The 17,511-nt window shown below is 54.5% G+C and overlaps 1 protein-coding gene across 4 annotated transcripts in view; it reads right to left on the bottom strand.

Annotated features, from left to right (window-relative positions):
* Positions 1–17,511, bottom strand: part of EPHB2 (EPH receptor B2) — a 129,626-nt gene that overhangs the window by 68,701 nt on the left and 43,414 nt on the right. For all 4 annotated transcript variants that reach the window (XM_040587404.1, XM_040587406.1, XM_040587405.1 and 1 more), the window contains exon 3: positions 15,900–16,584. In XM_040587404.1, coding sequence (XP_040443338.1) covers positions 15,900–16,584 — 685 coding nt within the window. The remainder of the gene's footprint in view (positions 1–15,899; positions 16,585–17,511) is intronic.

Genomic DNA, 17,511 nt, shown 5'->3' with positions numbered 1-17,511 from the left:
GGGTCTCCAGGCCAGTTCCCAGCTCATGGAGCCCTAAACCAGGGCAGCTGTGGCTGCATGCCATGAAATCCCTGAGGATGGTGATGCTCACCTTCTCTGGGAAAACGTTTTCAACAAAGCCCATCCTGAGCCTCTCAAGCTGCAGCTCATGGCTGCTGTCCCCTCCTGTACGATCTGGCACCACCAACGGGGGCTTGGCTCCATCCTCTTTGAATTGCCTTGCACAGAGTCGTAGCTGTGCTTAGATCCCTTCTCAGGTTTTTCTTCCTCAGCTTCCCTCCACCTCACTGAAATTTCCTTGTGCGAAGCTCCAGCCAAGGGCTGAACATCCCAGCTAGTCATAGCTGCATCCCTCCACCGCCCTGCACAGCGTGTGATGCTATCCTCCTCTGCCGGCTGCCCAGCCTTTGGGAAAGAGCCTCCTGAGAGAAGAGATAAAAGTGCCTCTGCTAGCCTAACAGTGGTTGAAGAAACCACAGAAACCACGCTGAGATCTGGAACAGAGCTTCGACATGTCCAAACAACCACCAGCCAGCCAGAAAATCCCACCGACGCGATGGATTCCTTCGTGGCATCCAGAGTTCAGGCCCACCGAGGGTGCCCAGACGCTGTGTAACGTGTGAGTACATCCCCACAAACGCTCGCATCATGCAGATGCTGAGGACATCGATCATAGTGGTGCTGGAACAATGAGCCACCCTTAGCACCCACCTGCAGGCTGGAGCAGCGGGTGACAAGTGACACGGCGTAGCCTCCCGATGCCCCCAAATTAGCTGGGTTTACCGGGGCTAAAGCCACACGTAAAGAGTGACAGCGAGATCTCAGGGTGCTGAGTGACAAGGCAATAACGTGGCAAATGAAATTCAGTGGTGACAAAAGGAAACTAATGCACTTGGGGGAAAAGAGCCCTAATTATACAAACACAACGATGGGCACTAAATTAGCTATTAACATGCAGGGAGGAGATCTCAGCAGCACTAGAGATAATTCTCTGAAAACATCAGTTCAAAGCTCATCCATCATCAAAAAAAATGAGAAAATGTAAGGAATTACCAAGAAAGGGACCCAGTGTAAACCAGGAATGTTATTAAGCCACATTTTAAACAGTGTCTGTGACAGTGGTCACCCTTAGACAAGGTCACGAGGTAGATGATAAAAATGATTAGGGATATGGAGCAGCTTCCATATGGAGAGTCAATCAACTCCGGCCCTTCCTTTTGAAAAGAGACCACTCAGGGAGGTATATAAAGCCATCAGGAATACAGGAGACATGAATGGGAATATATTGCTTGCAATTTCTTACAGTGTGGAAGGACATTTTATTTTTTAACGTAGTGCATAACTAAATCGCGTAACTTACTGCCGCAAGACACCGTGGGCACTGAAAATACAAACAGCACGCCAGAAGACAGGAGGAATCATCACCCCATCCACCTCTTATTTCTCCTACTGTCTGGCCAGGACAGACCTTTGCAAACCAATAAACACCCAGATGCTTCTGGAAAGGTGATTTTTTTTTCCCGTCACACACGCAGTCACGCTCAACACATGGGAAACTCCCTCTCAGACACCTCCTGGATGTGCTTCTGGGTCTGCCTGGACCAACCGGTCAGCACCCATGGGACCTCCAGCTACCAAGAGCTGCAGCCAACAGCTTCCCAGAGGACGTAATCTGGAGGATGTCCATTTCTAGAGCACACTCCAGCCTCAAATATGTACCTTCTGGTGAGCCAAGTCAACAGCACCAGCACCTGGAACAGAAACTGGAGGGGCTGGCAAACCTTGTTCCACCGAGCTGTCTGTGCTCAGAGCTCCCCAGCTGATGGGCTAAGGACAGTCACCCCCTCCCATGAAAGCAGCAGGACACCCAGCATGATGTCACACTAAAGACGGTGGACTGTGTCCCCAGAGCCCCAGCATCCCATGATATTGGACTAAGGACCACAGACTGTGACCCCAGAGCCCCAGCATCCCGTGATGTTGCACTAAGAACCGTGGACAGTGTCCCCAGAAGCCCAGCATCCTCCAGACATGAACACTGCAGCTACAAGGCCTCCAAAGCCCTGGTCTTTGCCCTTGCAACGGGTGTCCGACCCTGCCCATCCACTGCCCACACTAAATCCCCAGCATGGTGCCTGCACCTGCATTGAAACCAGTTCCAGGAGGTTGCTCCAACTCTTCTGCCGGCCTCCAGGAGCCTTCTGTGGAATAAGAAACCACCCCAAAACAGATCAAAGATGTCCAGAGGGAGGCTGTTTAAGGGGAAAAAGCTTCTGGGCTTCCCATTTGAGGGCTACGTTTCCCTTCATGCTCAGCCCAGTGATTAGTGCTCGCCAGGGAATCGGAGCTGCAAAATGAATTTGAGAAGACACAGCAGTGTCAGGCTGTTTGTAGCTAAAAAAAAAAAAAAGGATCTTGGCTCCCCTGAGCCTGAAGGCTGAGCACTTACCAGGCAGATTTAACAACTCAAAGCTTCCAAGGCAGGCGGTGGCCTGCCTGTTAGGCTCTCCCACCCCGGCTCCTCCCGGAGGAAACCATTAGGCACCTGAAAACGGAGAAGCCATGGCCTTGGCCTCAGCATCTGGGGTTGGACACGGCACTGCAGAACAAGGCTGGATCCGTACAAGAGCCAGGGCTACGAGACAGTTTCACGCACCGCCGCTGTGCTGGGGCTCATATTTTTGGAAACAGCATCCCAGAGGGCTGCAGTGGATGCTGCTTGTTCTCGCGCCAGCCCTGACTGTTTTGGAAAGTTTGGTTAAGCTCCATTTGGCTGCCTCTGAGTTATTCAAGTACAGAAAGGGGGGTTATTGGTTACAGGAGGTTTCAGATATTTTTTTTCTGAGCACAGTTTGGTCGAGAAAGCCCAGATTTGGCCTGCCTGGTGCAGCTCCTGCAGCGAAGCGAAGCAGCATCTTTACACGAGCATGCAAAGTCACGGCTAACTCAGCAGAGGGTTATTGAAAAGGACGTATCCAGAGCTCACATCCCAGGTCTGCTCAGCCCTGTCTCTGCAGCCAGGGCCAAGAGCCACCTTCTCTGCAGCCCCAACGCCTCCATTACCATTCACCCCGCTTCGTTTCTCTTCACGCCCCCAGTGAAAGCCACTCTCCCCGCACCGAGTGCTGCTCGGCTTTGCCACGCAGAAGGTTTTGCAGGAAAAGCTGGACACGAGCAGGCAGGGCTGCTCCAGGCTGCCCTGCAGAGTTAGTGCTGCACTTCAAAACCCCCCAGGAGCCCGGGACGCCCCCTCCTCCTTGTCAGCTGCTCGCTAGCCATAATGCTGATAATAAAGAAACCTCTGTGCGTCTCCAGGGAAGCGGGACTCGGAGTGGGGCACAAAGACTCCCGCAGCTGTGTGTTTGCAAACAACCCAGCTGAGCTGTGAAGAGGGGCTGAAAGCAGTAATTGTCTTTAATTAAAGGAGGTTGGAGGCATCTCAAGCTTTGACAAAAGACATTTCCAGTCTGCTAGCAGCTCCAGCACTCATCACTGCTGCAGCCGCAACCCGGCCCGCAGGTTCGAAGGTGGCATGTGACAGCGGGGACCCAGGCATGTCAGCCCAAGGGTAGGGATGCAGCAGTGCCAGGGCAATGCCACACACCCACAGGGCACGCGAGAGGCACACGCCTGCACTCCAAGGAGGATCCTGCAAGTCAACTCACAGCAGGATAAAATATCTGGGACCCCCTACAAGCCTCACACTTTGCACCAATTCTGATCCAGATGTGCCTGTGGCGGGATCCAGCAGCTGCCTGAGGGTCCCACCCTCCTGCCTGACCTGGCTGCACGTGTCTCTATGCAGGGGTGTCACCTCCACCTTGGCTGGTGTCTCACCCCTGTCCCGATCTGCCCCCTGTCACCCTCCCACAGTGGTACCCGCACGGCGGGATGCTCCCCCAGGCACTGCAGTGCACACAGGCAGAGGCTACAGACCAAATGCCAACAGCGCTATTGCGCAGTTCCCCCCAGGCTAATTAATTAATTCTGCTCGTTAGTGAGCTACCTGGGCTGGCATGGAGCTCTGTCATGATGCTGCATCCTTGCAAGTGCATGTTGGACTAGGCAGCCCTTGCCACAGCAGGAGTACACGCCGTGCCAGACACCCGTAGGTATGGATGCTGCTCCCCCCCCCCCCCCCAAGCCCTCTGCCAGGGCTGCCCTTGCTCCCAGCCGTGCTCTGAGCTTCGGGGAGGTGGCAAGTGAGCTCAGGGCACCGAAATGCCCTCCTTCCCTCCTCTCTGTGCTTCAGGGATGCAGCCTCCCAGGGAGGGCATATTGCCCACCATACGCTGCTTCCTCCCTCCCACCTGCATTTGCTTTTGGCCTTCCAGCACAGCGTGCAGGAAATCACAGCTCTGGTTGCCATGGAAACCCCATCCCAGGGTACGTGTCCCCCCAGACATATGCAACACGACTGGGCTGGTGCAGCAGCAGTGGTCCCATGCATCCTGCTACCCCGTCCCCAGCTTGGCAACCTCCTCCTGCTTCCCACCGAAGCCTCTGTGACCCCTCCTCACGGTAGCCCTGGTGTCAGGCAACCCAGCCGGGAGCCAGGACTTCTGCTGCCAGAGAAATGCATCGCACCAGCCCTCTCTTCTTTAGGCAGGACAGCGCAGCAAAACTGCACTTGGGTTCACCCCGACCCCCCTGCTCAGCTTTGCACTGATGGCTTTGCCACCCGAAAACCAGCCCTGGCACACGGCAAATCTCTGTGCCACAGCTCCTGCAAAGGCAGAGAGAGCCAAACGCTCACCAAATCGTTAAAGCTGTCGAGCGTTCACAGGCTGCATGTGAAGCGCACGTGCATCGGGCTCAAGATGTCCTGGAGGAACCACCGTGCGTGTCGGGCAGGTCCCCGTGCGCATATTTTTGCCTGGGAAATCCTGGAAAGAGCAGCTGTGCTCTAATTCAAGAGAAAGAAAAACAAACTGGGATCGCTTCCATCTGAGCCAGACAGCAAAAAAACTTTCCAGAAGAAAAAAAAAAAAAAAAGAGAGACCAGTTCTAATTATAGGGTATCCTGAAGATACACACACTTAGATTTGTCACTCTATTTGCAAATTAACCGTACTCGTGGTGGTGATGCAAGGAAGCAGTGGGCATGATAAAAGTGCCTCTTCTGGCTTCCTAATCCTCTTTAGAAAGCAGAACACCCAGTGTCAGCAGTACCCAAGGGCAAACTGGTGCACCCTGCCATTTCCAGCGCCGCAAACCTTTTACAGGTCCTAAGGCTAGGATGTGCACGGCTGCAGCTGGAAGGCTGAGCTGGAGAAAGCCTGGAGACTTATTTTTCCTCCAACAGCTCCCTCATACCTCATTCTCCAGCTGGTGCCACCAGGTCCACTCCTAGGGTATAAATTGAGAGTAAAATACCAGCATTATTGCTTGGATCAATGTCCAAGCTGACGTAGGTGACGGTAACGGCATAACCACTGTACTTGTGAAGGTGACTGAAAATTACAGTGCGAGCATCGCTCGCTGTACCACGCACCGGGAAGCGTGCTGTGGGCTGTAAGTACCGCCACAACGGCGAACAGAGGCAATTTTTAATCCATCACTGGGGTGCACAGCAGGGAAAGGTGAACGAGAAGCTTCTCCGGGTGTGAGTCATTCCCTGAACGCTTCTCCTAATCCCGTTTTCCCCGCTTTTACTCTCGGTTTTATTAACGATAGCTGCACGTATACACCAAAAGGCTCAGAATTAATTTTGCTCGCCGTGTGACCTGCAGCAGTAGTGTTTCCACTGTGGTAAACCCTCCTAAGCTTCATGCCTTCAGCTACGGGAATCCTCTGGGTGATGGTTGGCATGAGAGAGCAGCTCCAGCATCTGCTGCCTGGGCAGCCCCAGGCATCATCTCCTGCTCCTCCTCCTCCCTCAGCACAGCTCCCTGCAAGCCAAAGATGGTGCTGTAGGACCCCGAGCCATCCAGGTGGGGATGAATGGGGAGGTTATCTGCCAAAATAATGCTCTTGATCATGCTGACAGCAATATGGGCGCCTAGAGAGTTGTCACCAGCACACAAGACAGGAGGGATAAAGAAAAAGGGAAGGGAGGGAAAGGGGCAGAGGAAGGCTCGTGAAAAGAAGTTGGTTTCCACTGAAATACCTCAAAAGAGAGACCAGCACCTTAGAAATCCCCAGTTAAGGATCTGATGCCCAGCAATGTCCCACATCTTGCCCGCCCCTGGATGCTCAACACACGTGGGCGCTTCGGACCGCTGGACGGGGGGCACCAGCCCACATCCCCTGGCTCTGCACACCCTGGGAGGGTGTAGACCCCGTGCTCGGGAACAGCCTTCCCGAAGGGCAGGGAGCAAGGTGGACCAGCGTGATGGAAACCACCCGCTGGTGTCTGAGAGCCCCTGACGCTGCGCAGACCCTTCCCGCATCTCCGCAGAAAGCCTCCTGGAGAGCCGATGCCGTAAAAAGGCAGATATCATGCATTTAATGGAGTGTGCTGTTTGCTGTTTGACAAATATTATCTTTTACTACAGACGCTTCAAAAGTCACTACAATCTTTTCAAAAGCCATCCAGGCTGGGAGAAATGCCATTTGGAGCAAAGCATCCCCGTTACTCTACTTTATGGGCTCCACTTCAGGCTGCACTTTAATTCTGACTAATCTTGATGGTTTGGGCATTTTGATGGTTCAAACTGAATAAAGCCTTTATCACGTGTCCATTTATTGTTCACTCTGCTCCTGTCTCCTGTCACAGCTGCAGGTGTAACAACCTGGTACTCCTGGGATCATAATGTTTTGAAAGGAAATTGCTAGCTTTGGTTTCAGACTTAAAAATTGTCTTCTTGAACACAGGGTCTCCATGAGCTCTGAATGTGACAATACTCCAAAAGTGCAAAAAGACTTTCCAAAGTAGGAGCTTGGCGTTGAAAACTGTCAGCAACCAAATACGGAACAACCAGTTATTCCCTCAAAACCTATTTTGAATCTGCCCCATTAGTCATAGGAGTTATTTTTAGCCATCTCCCACCAAACCTCCGGACTTCTGATGGTACCCTCACCTCGTGGTTCAGGTGTGCCCATCACCTCCCCAGGTGCCGCCGCAGCATCACTGCGGTACCCACAGCCCACGCTTGGGATGCGCTTCAGCACAGAATTGTAAACTCAAGCATCAAGAGCCCCATTGGCCAACTGAAACCACAAAACGGATTTTTCCAAGGGTGTCTAGTTTCTGACACAAGGAGCAAAGCCAGTATCCCCAGTTTATCTCCAAGGACTCCAGGAAGGTGCTAGCACCTTGGCAAGCATCATTTCAACCTGCTGAAGGGAAAAAGAACTCTCTCTGTCTTTGAAGCTCTTGCTTCAGCACTCTGGAAAGGCTTCACAGGAGGCACCTACCTGCAGAACACATTGTGTTCACACAGGTCCCTCCTCTCAGGTGCCATTCAAAGAACAGGATGCAGGAGGAGCAAGGCACTGAGTTGGTAGCGCCGGGTCTCAGTAGGACTTTCCAAGATCCAGTGAATTACAGTTTCCTGCTCACACTACACCTTGTTGCTCGTTTTCCAGCCTGTAAGACCTGCCAATCTGCAAATTACTAGTTTCTCATGTTCTATAACCAGTTTCCCCACTTCTTGGGCAGATGCTGGACTCCTGCAAAGGCACCTGAGTTAGGTGGGCACGGGGCTGCCACTCACTCGGAGGAGGATGTGTGCTGAAGCTTGCTGGCAGGGAGGCAGTCAAAGATGCTGGTTCAGAGCCTATTTGGCTTGTAAATGTATTTCCAGCATGGCCACAGCCCACCCAGCCTTCAACCAGCTGCTGCCCACACCCCACCATCTGCTGGGCTGTGCCCCTTCTTTCCTGTCCCTCTCTTTTTTTTTTTTTTTTTTTTTTAATTTTAATTTCTGCCCGGTTTTGCTCCGCATCCTTCATGCACCTCCTTCCTTTACAATGTTTAAGTTCTAACACCCACCCACGCGAGGACGGGGTATCACGGCTCGGTGTCGCTGAACTTAAGGTCTCCTCCAAAATGTGAAAATTGCGTATTTTGCTTGGCCAAACCTAATTTAATGTTGTTTGAAGTCTGGTCTGTGTAAACACAGCCATCGTGTGAGCTATGAATACTTTGATTCCATCTCTTAACCTTTATGGGGACTTTTATGTATACTTTCAAGTGATATACTATGTTTCTAAGGCATATGGGGAACAATAAAGAGTTTCCCTGGAGCTAATTAAGCTAATCATGGCTTCTAGATTAAATTTGCTGTAAGATTTTTACCTTGTATTGCTAAACTAAAACAACTGTGCTCTTACAAAGTGATCATCTGACATCCGAATAACTTTAAATCAGTGCAGAATGTCTGAGGGCATTTCTCAGTATCTCTCAGCTTTGGCCCGACTCGCAGAAAAATTCCAAATGAAAAAGAAATCCTCAAAAGTAGCATTTTCTCCGATTTTCCTCAGGTTTCACACGATGAAGAACATTCTCCTCTTGCCCCATAACGATGCAGCACTGATGAATTCAGGGGAAAACCCTCCTTGCCCTCCAGATCTCCGAGCACTTTGATTCAAAGGAAAAGCGAACAGTAAAAACCACATTCCCTTCATTTTATGGCAATAATGAGTTAAAATCCTGGAAGCCCGGGCCTGGATCGCAGCTATTCATTCCAGTTCCTATTAATGTTTACCACTTTTCTCAGAATTGAAAAAAAAAATAGGGGGGAGGGGGAGGCTTATGAAGGAGAGTGAGGAAAAGCAGGAATAAACGCTGCTCTCCCCCGGCGTTGGCACGGGATGCTGCTGGTCCCCGCTCACACGGGCGTAGCAAGACCAGGAATGTGGTATTTGATCCAAAATGCTGTTGTAAAAATAAGTCAGGGGGAGATTTTCTTATCAGGACAGGTGTGAGCTCCAGGAAAGCACCCGCGTTACAACGGGGCTCGGCCCCTGCAGCCAGGACATCACCCCGCGGTGGAGACCCTCTGGGTCTGCTCTCACCCAGCTCCTCGCTGATCCCAGCACAAAAGAATGCCTGGGGAGTAAGGATGGGGGGAATGACCTGTCCCAAAGCAGGAAGGGGAGCAGAGACCTCCCCCACAGCCCTGGGGGGTTAGATCTTGAGCAGAGAGAAGAAAGGGTTCATGCAAAAGGACTGGGAAGCACCGACCAGGGCAGATAGCAGCAATGCAAAAGGAAATCCCAGGGATGGCCACCGTTCCCATCAGTGAATTCCCAGTGGGTTTTGCTGGACCTGAGATCTCCATCCCTCCCTCCAACCCAAGGGACTCGTGGCCTGCCCATGCTACGGAAGGAGAACAGGCTGTTCCCCTCTGCGCTCCTAGTGGGCTGCTCTGGGGGGATCTCCTGCATCCTGCGGGGGTCTCTCCTGCACCTTCACAACAGGGCTGGGAGGGCTCTGCAATGCTCCTGCTGTTCAAAAATCACACTCCTCTTCTGGCAGACCTCATCTCCTCCCTTTCTCTACAGACAAAAGACTTCTGTGGAAGGTCTCAGACCCATCCCTTGTCTTGAAAGAAAACGAGGAAGCAGTTCCCATTTCCTTTGCCTGCTTTTGGCCACCAAGGTCTACTCCCTCAGAAGCAGCATTCCTCCTTCTGAGGAGACTCGTCCATCTCCTTCCTTCATGTCCTGCCCCACTCCTGGACCACCTGTGACCCTCCTGGTGAAGTCAGCATCTCGTAGGGCTTGGGACCACCGGGAAATAAATGCTTCAAGTCTCCTGTCCGATGCCCCCTGGCTCTGCTTGGCTCCCCCAGTCCTGCTCCCAGCTCCAGAAGCCCAAACACTAGCCAGCCACGTGCAGAGGACAAGCTGGCACCTCCTCCGACTCCTGGGTGCACCAAGCAGTTGCAATCCCCACCACAGCCCTCACTGGATTCACGACATGGAGAGATCAGCAAAAAAAGCGGGAGGGAGAAGAATTAAAGCAATGGAAAGACAGACGCCGTATTCTTGCTTCCCAGGCAGAGAGGGAGCAGAAGGAGAAGCCCAGAACGCAGTATCCACCATGACATCGAGCCACGGCCGGCTGGGAGCATTCAAATTGTCAACAATCCTGTAGAAAAGGCAGACAAATTCCTGTTTTGTACTTGGGAAGAAGCCAGGTGATGTAATCATCTTATAGGATGATGGTGAAATACTTTCCATTCCAGCAGTAACTCAAGATGTTAAATAGCAGCTACTAAAGTTAAACATTGTTAAATCAGTATGTCAGGAGAGCATCTACCTAAGAGTTTTAAAGAGATGGCTGATGAACCAGCGGACAGTTAACGTTCATTTTCCACACGCCGTGAAGTAGTAGGATGTTTCAGAGATGTAGGAAAAAGCCATTTGTTAAATGAGGCAGCCTTGGCTATTTTAGGACTGCCACTGCAACGTCAGTACCAGTCAAATAAGGATGTGCCAGCTACGGGATTCGGTCAGCAAAGGATTAAAGGCAGGCAGTAACAGCAGTGCCAACCTACGTACATTTATGGAAAACAGATTAAGGCAAATTAGCCTTGCATGTTTTTTTGATGCAATTACAAGATTGGCTGGAGAGGTAACAGCGTTAATGCAATGCACCCAAACTTCTGCAGAGCATTTCCCTTGGTAACACATGATATTTTGATTCTGAAATTAGAGGGTCCACTGACACTGTGGGACATATTCAATGCATTAAAACTTGGCAAGCTGATACTGCTACGGTCTGAGATCTAAGCAGGGAATGCGCAGAAAGCAGGTCTGTTTCTACTAGAGCCAACAAATTTGGTTCGTGCCTCTGGGCTATTTAACATTTTTATCAATGACCCAGGAGAAAGCCCAAAGCATTCCCAATAAAGTTAGCTGATGACATGGAAGTTGTAGTGTGGTAAATACTGAAGATGATGGGTTCCTGACACACAGCAATCCGGATGCCTCGGTGAGCGGGGCACAAGCAAGGAATGTGCGTTTCAGTACAAATACATGTCAAATCACACCTCCAGGGACAAGGATGTGGGCCACAGCAGCTGTCTGCTCCCAGTCCCACTGGGAAGAACAAGGACCTTTCAAAAGCACCCAGAGAAACATCATTGCCCAAATGGGTAAAGCAAAGGGGGGATGTAGGAAGAGGGAAATTGGAGCAGCCACTCGGCCGATCGCTGTGAGCATCCTGGATGTGGATGCTGGATCTGCCAATGGAAAGGCTAAAGCAGCACCAAGGGACGGGAAGAGCTAAAACAAAAAAAAAAAACCAAAAAAGCCAAAAACCTTACCAAAGGACCAGGGGGCCAAGGATTACTCTTAAACAGGCACACGGAAAGCAGAGGTGTGTTCACCAAGGTCCGAATGCCAGGGGTAAGAAGGCAGGAGTGACCGCTGGAAGCATTTAACGGGCAATTCTCCATCTCTGGAAACATTTACATCACTATTGGCTGCATCTGCTCCAGCTCAACCAGGAATGCTTCCTGTAAGAGCTTAATTACCCCTAGGGCCTTACAATTTATTGGCTGGGTCCAGCATTATCAGTGGAGGCTCAGACCCGAAACAGGCATGGAGCCATAAACAGCCTCTTATCTTCAAAACATCACGTACTTAGGACATACCCTTCTCCAGCACATCAGAAAGCTGCATGCCCCTCCGAGCCCTTAGCAGATACTTGTCCCCCTCCAAAACCCAAGCACAGCTGGGACAGACCGCCACTGCTCCCCACACCTCTGTGGTGAACGAACAGCTCGGGGTTCTTCACACACATGTAGGTGCGCATCACTGCTTCTGCGCCCACATCCCCATCACACGGTGGAGCTGCTTGGACTTCAAAGTAACATGCAAGTACAGGCAGGGAAGCCCACCACGAAGCCCACCTGTAGGACACACATCTGCAAGGGCACAGCCCTACCAAAACCTACCAGCCAGCCCCATACAGCCCCAGACTGGGACACCCCGGGTACCAGCCCACTAGAGCAATAACCCTAGAGGTCACCCTTCCCCTTTCAGAGCTGGACTTGGGCAGAATCAGTGATGGAGCTGACCTGGGAGTATCCAGCCGGGTCACTGGTGGAGCTGGACTGTGGTGTAAGTGGGGCTGGACAGGACCAGTACCAGGCTGGGTGCCAGAGCTGGGTCAGGACTCTCACATCCTCTCTCCTGGTCTGCACCCCAGGGATGGAACAGAATGAAGGCAGGGCAGGCTCCAAAGGGGAGCACTGCTGAGCCCTCAGGCTCCCCACAGGCTCCCTCCTTGAGCTGGAGAAAACAGGTGGCAGCCTGGATCTTCTACAGACCACCTAGGTGACCAGGTTTCTCCTCTTCCCAGCATGTCACTAGCTTCTCCCCTCCTCAGAAACGCTTGTGACCCCAAAGGATGACGCTACATGACAGCAAGAGCATCACCACCAGCTTCTGCAGGGCAAAAGCATCCCACACTACCAGGGCCAAACAAGGACGCCCCCCGGTCATCGCCACAGGAGCACCACCAAGAAGCTGCCCGCCCAAGATGGAGCAGAGCTGGACGCAGGATTCAACAGCCAGGACCAGCAGCCAGCATCTGCCATCCCTGAGCAGGCAGAGACCCTTGCAGGCAGCGTTCGTCAACTGTCCAGTGCGAAAAGAGCGAGCAGGCAGCACAATAGCTCTGCCTCTGCTCTTGCAGAGGGGAGCCAATGAATACGGGAGGTAGAGAAATGCGCTTAATATGCTGCATGGGAGGGATGGGCGGGGGAGAAGGGGGGAGGCGGCAGACAAAGAACAGGGAGATGGAGAAGAAGAAAAAAAAAAAAAAAGATGCAGGCAGGGAGCAGGAGAAGGTGAAGCAGGGAGGATGGGCCTGGGCGTATTTGGCTGGGGGGGAGGCGCGTGCGGGGAGCCCCTCGCCAGCGCGGAAAGGAGCTGGGAAGCCAGCGGAGGAGTGGAGCAGAGCAGGCAGGCAGCCCCTCGCAGGGCCCTGCGGGATTGGCGAGCAAGGCCCAGCAAAATGAAAATCTCTTAACCACACAGAATTGTTAACTGCCCCCAAATCCTTTTGTGTTGGGGCTGCAAGCTTAGAAGAGCTTAAGCTGTTAGATGCATGAACTTCCTCCATAAATATCCCTTGTGTACACTGCCGTGAGCAGCCCTGCGCCGTATTAGCCAGATGAGAAGTCCAGCGGAGAAAATGAGCAACTCCTTCCCGCGCCTTGCAGCTGCACAGAGGAGCTGGCCATCGCTTGGGATGCCCTTTTCCACCGGGACCCCTCGGCGGGGCAGGACCAGCGAGCCGCGTCCCCCACGCTCCCCGCCACGTCCTGTTTGGGTGACCGAGCTGTGCGAGAGCTCCTTCGCCCCCAGCGCCAGCTCGGATTTGCTTTTGTTTTGCTTCTGGAAAGGGGCCCAGATTCCCTCCCACCCCGCGAAACAGCAGAAAACCTGCCGGCCACATGTACGAGCCAGTCCCCCGAACCAGGCGGCTTGTGCGCTGCCCCTGGGGGGACCGGGGGCAAGGACACCATGGGGGTGGGCACGGCTGCAGGGCTGCATCCCGCAGGTCCTTCCCGAGATGAGCTGGGGAGGGGAGCCCTGTCCCTGCCCGACTGAGCCGGGGTGAGCAGCCCCCTCCCCAGACCTCTGTGGGGCTCACTGGGGGGGCTGGGAGAGGATGGGGGTGCTAGGGCTGTCCGGCCAGCTGCGTGGCTGCCTCTCCTCCCAGTCCCTGCTCTTCTTCTGCTGGGGAAAATGGAAGGTGTGACCCAGTCTGGCGTGACACCGGGGTCCGTCCAGCCCCGGGGTCCTGTCCAGCCCCAGTCACACAGCCCCACGCAGGGAGGGGAAGGGAGGGGAAGGGAGGGGAAGGGAGGGGAAGGGAGGGGAAGGGAGGGGAAGGGAAGGGAAGGGAGGGGAAGGGAGGGGAAGGGAGGGGAAGGGAGGGGAAGGGAGGGGAAGGGAGGGGAAGGGAGGGGAAGGGAGGGGAAGGGAGGGGAAGGGAGGGGAAGGGAGGGGAAGGGAGGGGAAGGGAGGGGAAGGGAGGGGAAGGGAGCCCTGGAGTCAGCTGCCCCACGGAGACGGTGGGCTGCCGGCCACCGTGTGATTAATGACGGCGGGGAGTGCGGGGCCAGGCGCACGCCAGCACCGGCTGGAGAAACAGATGCTGAGGTACGGACCTCCCAAAATCCTGCTGCTGTGCAGACAAAGAGGAGACCTGGCCTCTCCCTCCTGCTCGCTCCCTCCACCTTGGCCCCCTGCTCCTGCCCACTCCGCCTCTTCCCCGGATCCTGCAGGGACAGGGTCCTGCACCAGGCACCCCAGGAGCCCTGAGGTACGCAAAGGGACCGTCCCTTGGCTGGGCTGGCAGCAGGACCAGGGAGCCCCAAGAAACTGTAGCTGCATCAGAGCAAAGCGCTGTGCAGGGCTGGGTCTGCTCAGGGAAAAAAAAAAAAAAAAACCCTGAGACGGAAAAGCTGACATGAATCATTTTGGCCTTCTGGTGTTGCTACAAATGCTTCACTTGGGTGTCATAAAACACCCATCTTCCCTTCGAGGCTGGGATTAGCCAGGCCCCCTTTCCACCCTGCACTGCAGCAGTACTGCTGTGCTGCCCCCCTCCCCAGCACCGTCCTTGCCACAGCTGGAGGACACTTGGTCACCCCAAGCTCGGTGGCCAGAGACATTGGGTGCCCTAGGGAGGAGCAGCTCAAAGCACGGATATGACACGACACCTGCAGCACATCAGGATCTGTAGTTTGTCGCGAGCAGCCCAGCCAAGAGCAGGAGACATGGTTCCCTCTCCAAGGGGACCATCCAACCTGCAGACCCAACTAAGCATGGCCAGATACTGTCCATCCCGCTCTCCGGTGTGCCCGTCTCCCCACTACCAGCACCTTGCTGGGTGCTGCCCAGCCACCCCTTCCTACAGCAAGAACCGAGGAGACCAAGCTCTCACTCTGCAGTGCCCACCCATGTATCTATAATTGATCTCAGAAAAACCCCAGCTTTGCTCAGAGTGCACTGATGCTATCGAAATTGTCATGGGAGTTTGATGTTCATCCAGGACAGGGAGGGAGAGGAGTCCATTTGCTAAACGCTATAGTTTGCTCTATGCATTGTACAGCCACAGGTGCCCAATAAACATGCAAGTCTTGGGTCCCCACCTCTCTCCCAATACCCCCAGCAGCTCCTTTCTCAACCTCCCCGAGCCCACACGTGACTGGGAGGGGCACGGAGATGGGTTTGGGCACAGTGCTTCCAGGGAGAGCAGTGCGGAGCCTCTCACTTGCCGGGGACCACGCTGGCTCCATGGTGCTCAGCTCATGGAGCAGGAACTCCTGGAGTCTGCTTTGAACATCTGCAAGGGCAGGACAACATCTGCAGGGGCAGGAGACCTCCAGCTACTGCAGGAGCTTGGAGGTTTCCAGGCTGGAGAGGTGAGCCTGGTCCCAAACAGCCCATGACCATCCCGCACCTCAGCAGGAAAACGCTGCAGACAACTTGCTCCTTCCCACCACATCACCCTTGGGTGCCCTCACTGCCATTCCTCTCATCCCAGAAGCATTTCAGCCCACGTCAAGGCACAGGGCACAAACCGAAGTGAGAACGGCCATAGTGCTTTGGGAGGTGACTGCAGATGGGTGGCACGCACCACGGCTACACGCATGTGTGTCCCTCCAAGACCTGGAGAACACGGAGGGCACCAGCCCCTGGCCAGCACCCTGGGGACTGGTGGCTCTGAGGACCCAGAGGTAACGCAGAGGCTCTGCAATGGCTGGATGAGCCTGGGGCAGGAACTGAGGAGCTGGGCACGGAGTCAGCATCCCCACACATGCTCCTCTCCCACGTCCCCACGTGCTTCTCTCCCAGCCTTGCTCAAGGAGGTCACTCCCAGGCAGCTCACGCAGCACCCAGCTGCAAACCCCGACTGCCGCCACCAGCACAGCCCGTCGGCAGCGAGGCGAGCGCGCTGAGCGAGACCGAAGGCAAGCGGTTACCTCTGCAGACGGTTCCGTTTTCCACCGACTCGTAGCCTGCCCGGCACATGCAGCGGCCGATGGGCACCAGCCACTCGCCGTCCCCGTTGCAGTACAGCTTGATGGGCACGTCTACCTCCTCTGCGTTGGTGATGCACGTCCCCCGGGCTGCCACCAGAGAGGTGCTCTCTGCTCCTGAGAGGGTTTCTTGAAAGACGGCCCCATTCTGGATCACACGGGGACACTTGCGGTAGAAGACACGGACGGCGATTAAGGACATGCAGCCTCCATAGTCCTGGAAGGCCAGGTAGAAACCATTCTTGGAGACAGGTCCAAAACTGCGCACCTCGGTGTTAATCTTCATCACCCGTCCACCTAGGTCCACCTGCGAGAAGCTCTCGTCGGCAGCGATCGTGTCCACCTTCATCCAAGGATTCTCCATCCAATTAGGAAAAGTCTTGGTGGCCGAGTCAAAGTCTGACTCAAAATAATAGAGGTTAAAAGTCTCCTTACAGGAGCCTGGGACATTAGGGATGCTGCTGCAGTCCCGGACAGAAAATTTCATCTCCACGTGGATGCGGTGTGCTCCTCGCCTCCGGATATACTTGGTCCGGAGCCAGTTGTTTTGGCTGGATTCAAAGACGTTGCACACCTGGTAGGTGCGGATCGTGTTCATGTTCTCATCATACCCGCTCACCTCTTCCCACTGCGGACAGGACACACAAAGTCAAGGGGCTGCACTGAACTGATGCTTCCCACCCACCTCACCTCTCCCAACCCCCCCACGTGCCAAGCAGGCAGGTTCTGCCTGCACCAGCTGCCCCACACCGCGTCCACCCCATCACCCAGGCAGCCCCAGAAGCCCAGCACCCCGTACCTACGAGCCTCCATCCTGCTCTGGCAGGATTTGACCCACGCTGCACACCGGGCAGGCTCCGCACCGCGGGGACAAGGTGACCCAAGCCCTCAGCAGAGCTTGGGGCCATCTCACTGCCAGCAGCACCGTGGTCCATGCCCGGATTGATGCTAAAGCATCTCTGCCAGGTGGCAGGGCACGGTGGGGCCACGCACCTCCCCTGCAGGCGGTAATGTCTTTAGCAGGGGCTGCTGCCCGTGGGCTGCGGTACGGCACAGCCTCCCAGCACAGTAACACGATGCCTTTAGCAGATGTATTCCCATCGCACCGCTACGGTTACAGACGTGGCAGACAGGACCTGCTTTCTCAGGAGCGTGTAATGCAGCCGTAAAACCTCCTCACCGGCTGCAGCCCAAGCACCGGTGCAGGCGGCTGGCTGAGCCACAGGCCAGTAGCCAGTGGCCTTTCCCCAGAGGCAGGAGGGAAGGTTTACGGGAGCCCGGCTGACCCCGCAGCTTACCCAGCCGAGGAGATGCTGGGCAAGACCCCCTGGCAGCCCTCATCCCTGCCCCTTCAAGGGCCAACAATCTTTAGGGTCCCTCCTGCAGCTGTGCACATGTCGCAGTCCCAGCTGTCCTGAACTGGATCTATGGGGTGTCCCACGAGCTGCAGCACGGCAGGAACATCCTTCTTGGCAAGAGAGCTCAGAGCTGACATACTCCCCCATGGGAAGCTCAATCCAGCTCCCCCCAGCTGACCAAGAGCTGACTGCCAGCT

The sequence above is a fragment of the Falco naumanni genome, chromosome 3 (assembly GCF_017639655.2).
Source record: "Falco naumanni isolate bFalNau1 chromosome 3, bFalNau1.pat, whole genome shotgun sequence".
In the NCBI taxonomy this organism is placed as follows: domain Eukaryota; kingdom Metazoa; phylum Chordata; class Aves; order Falconiformes; family Falconidae; genus Falco; species Falco naumanni.
This window is presented reverse-complemented; position numbering and strand designations above follow the sequence as displayed.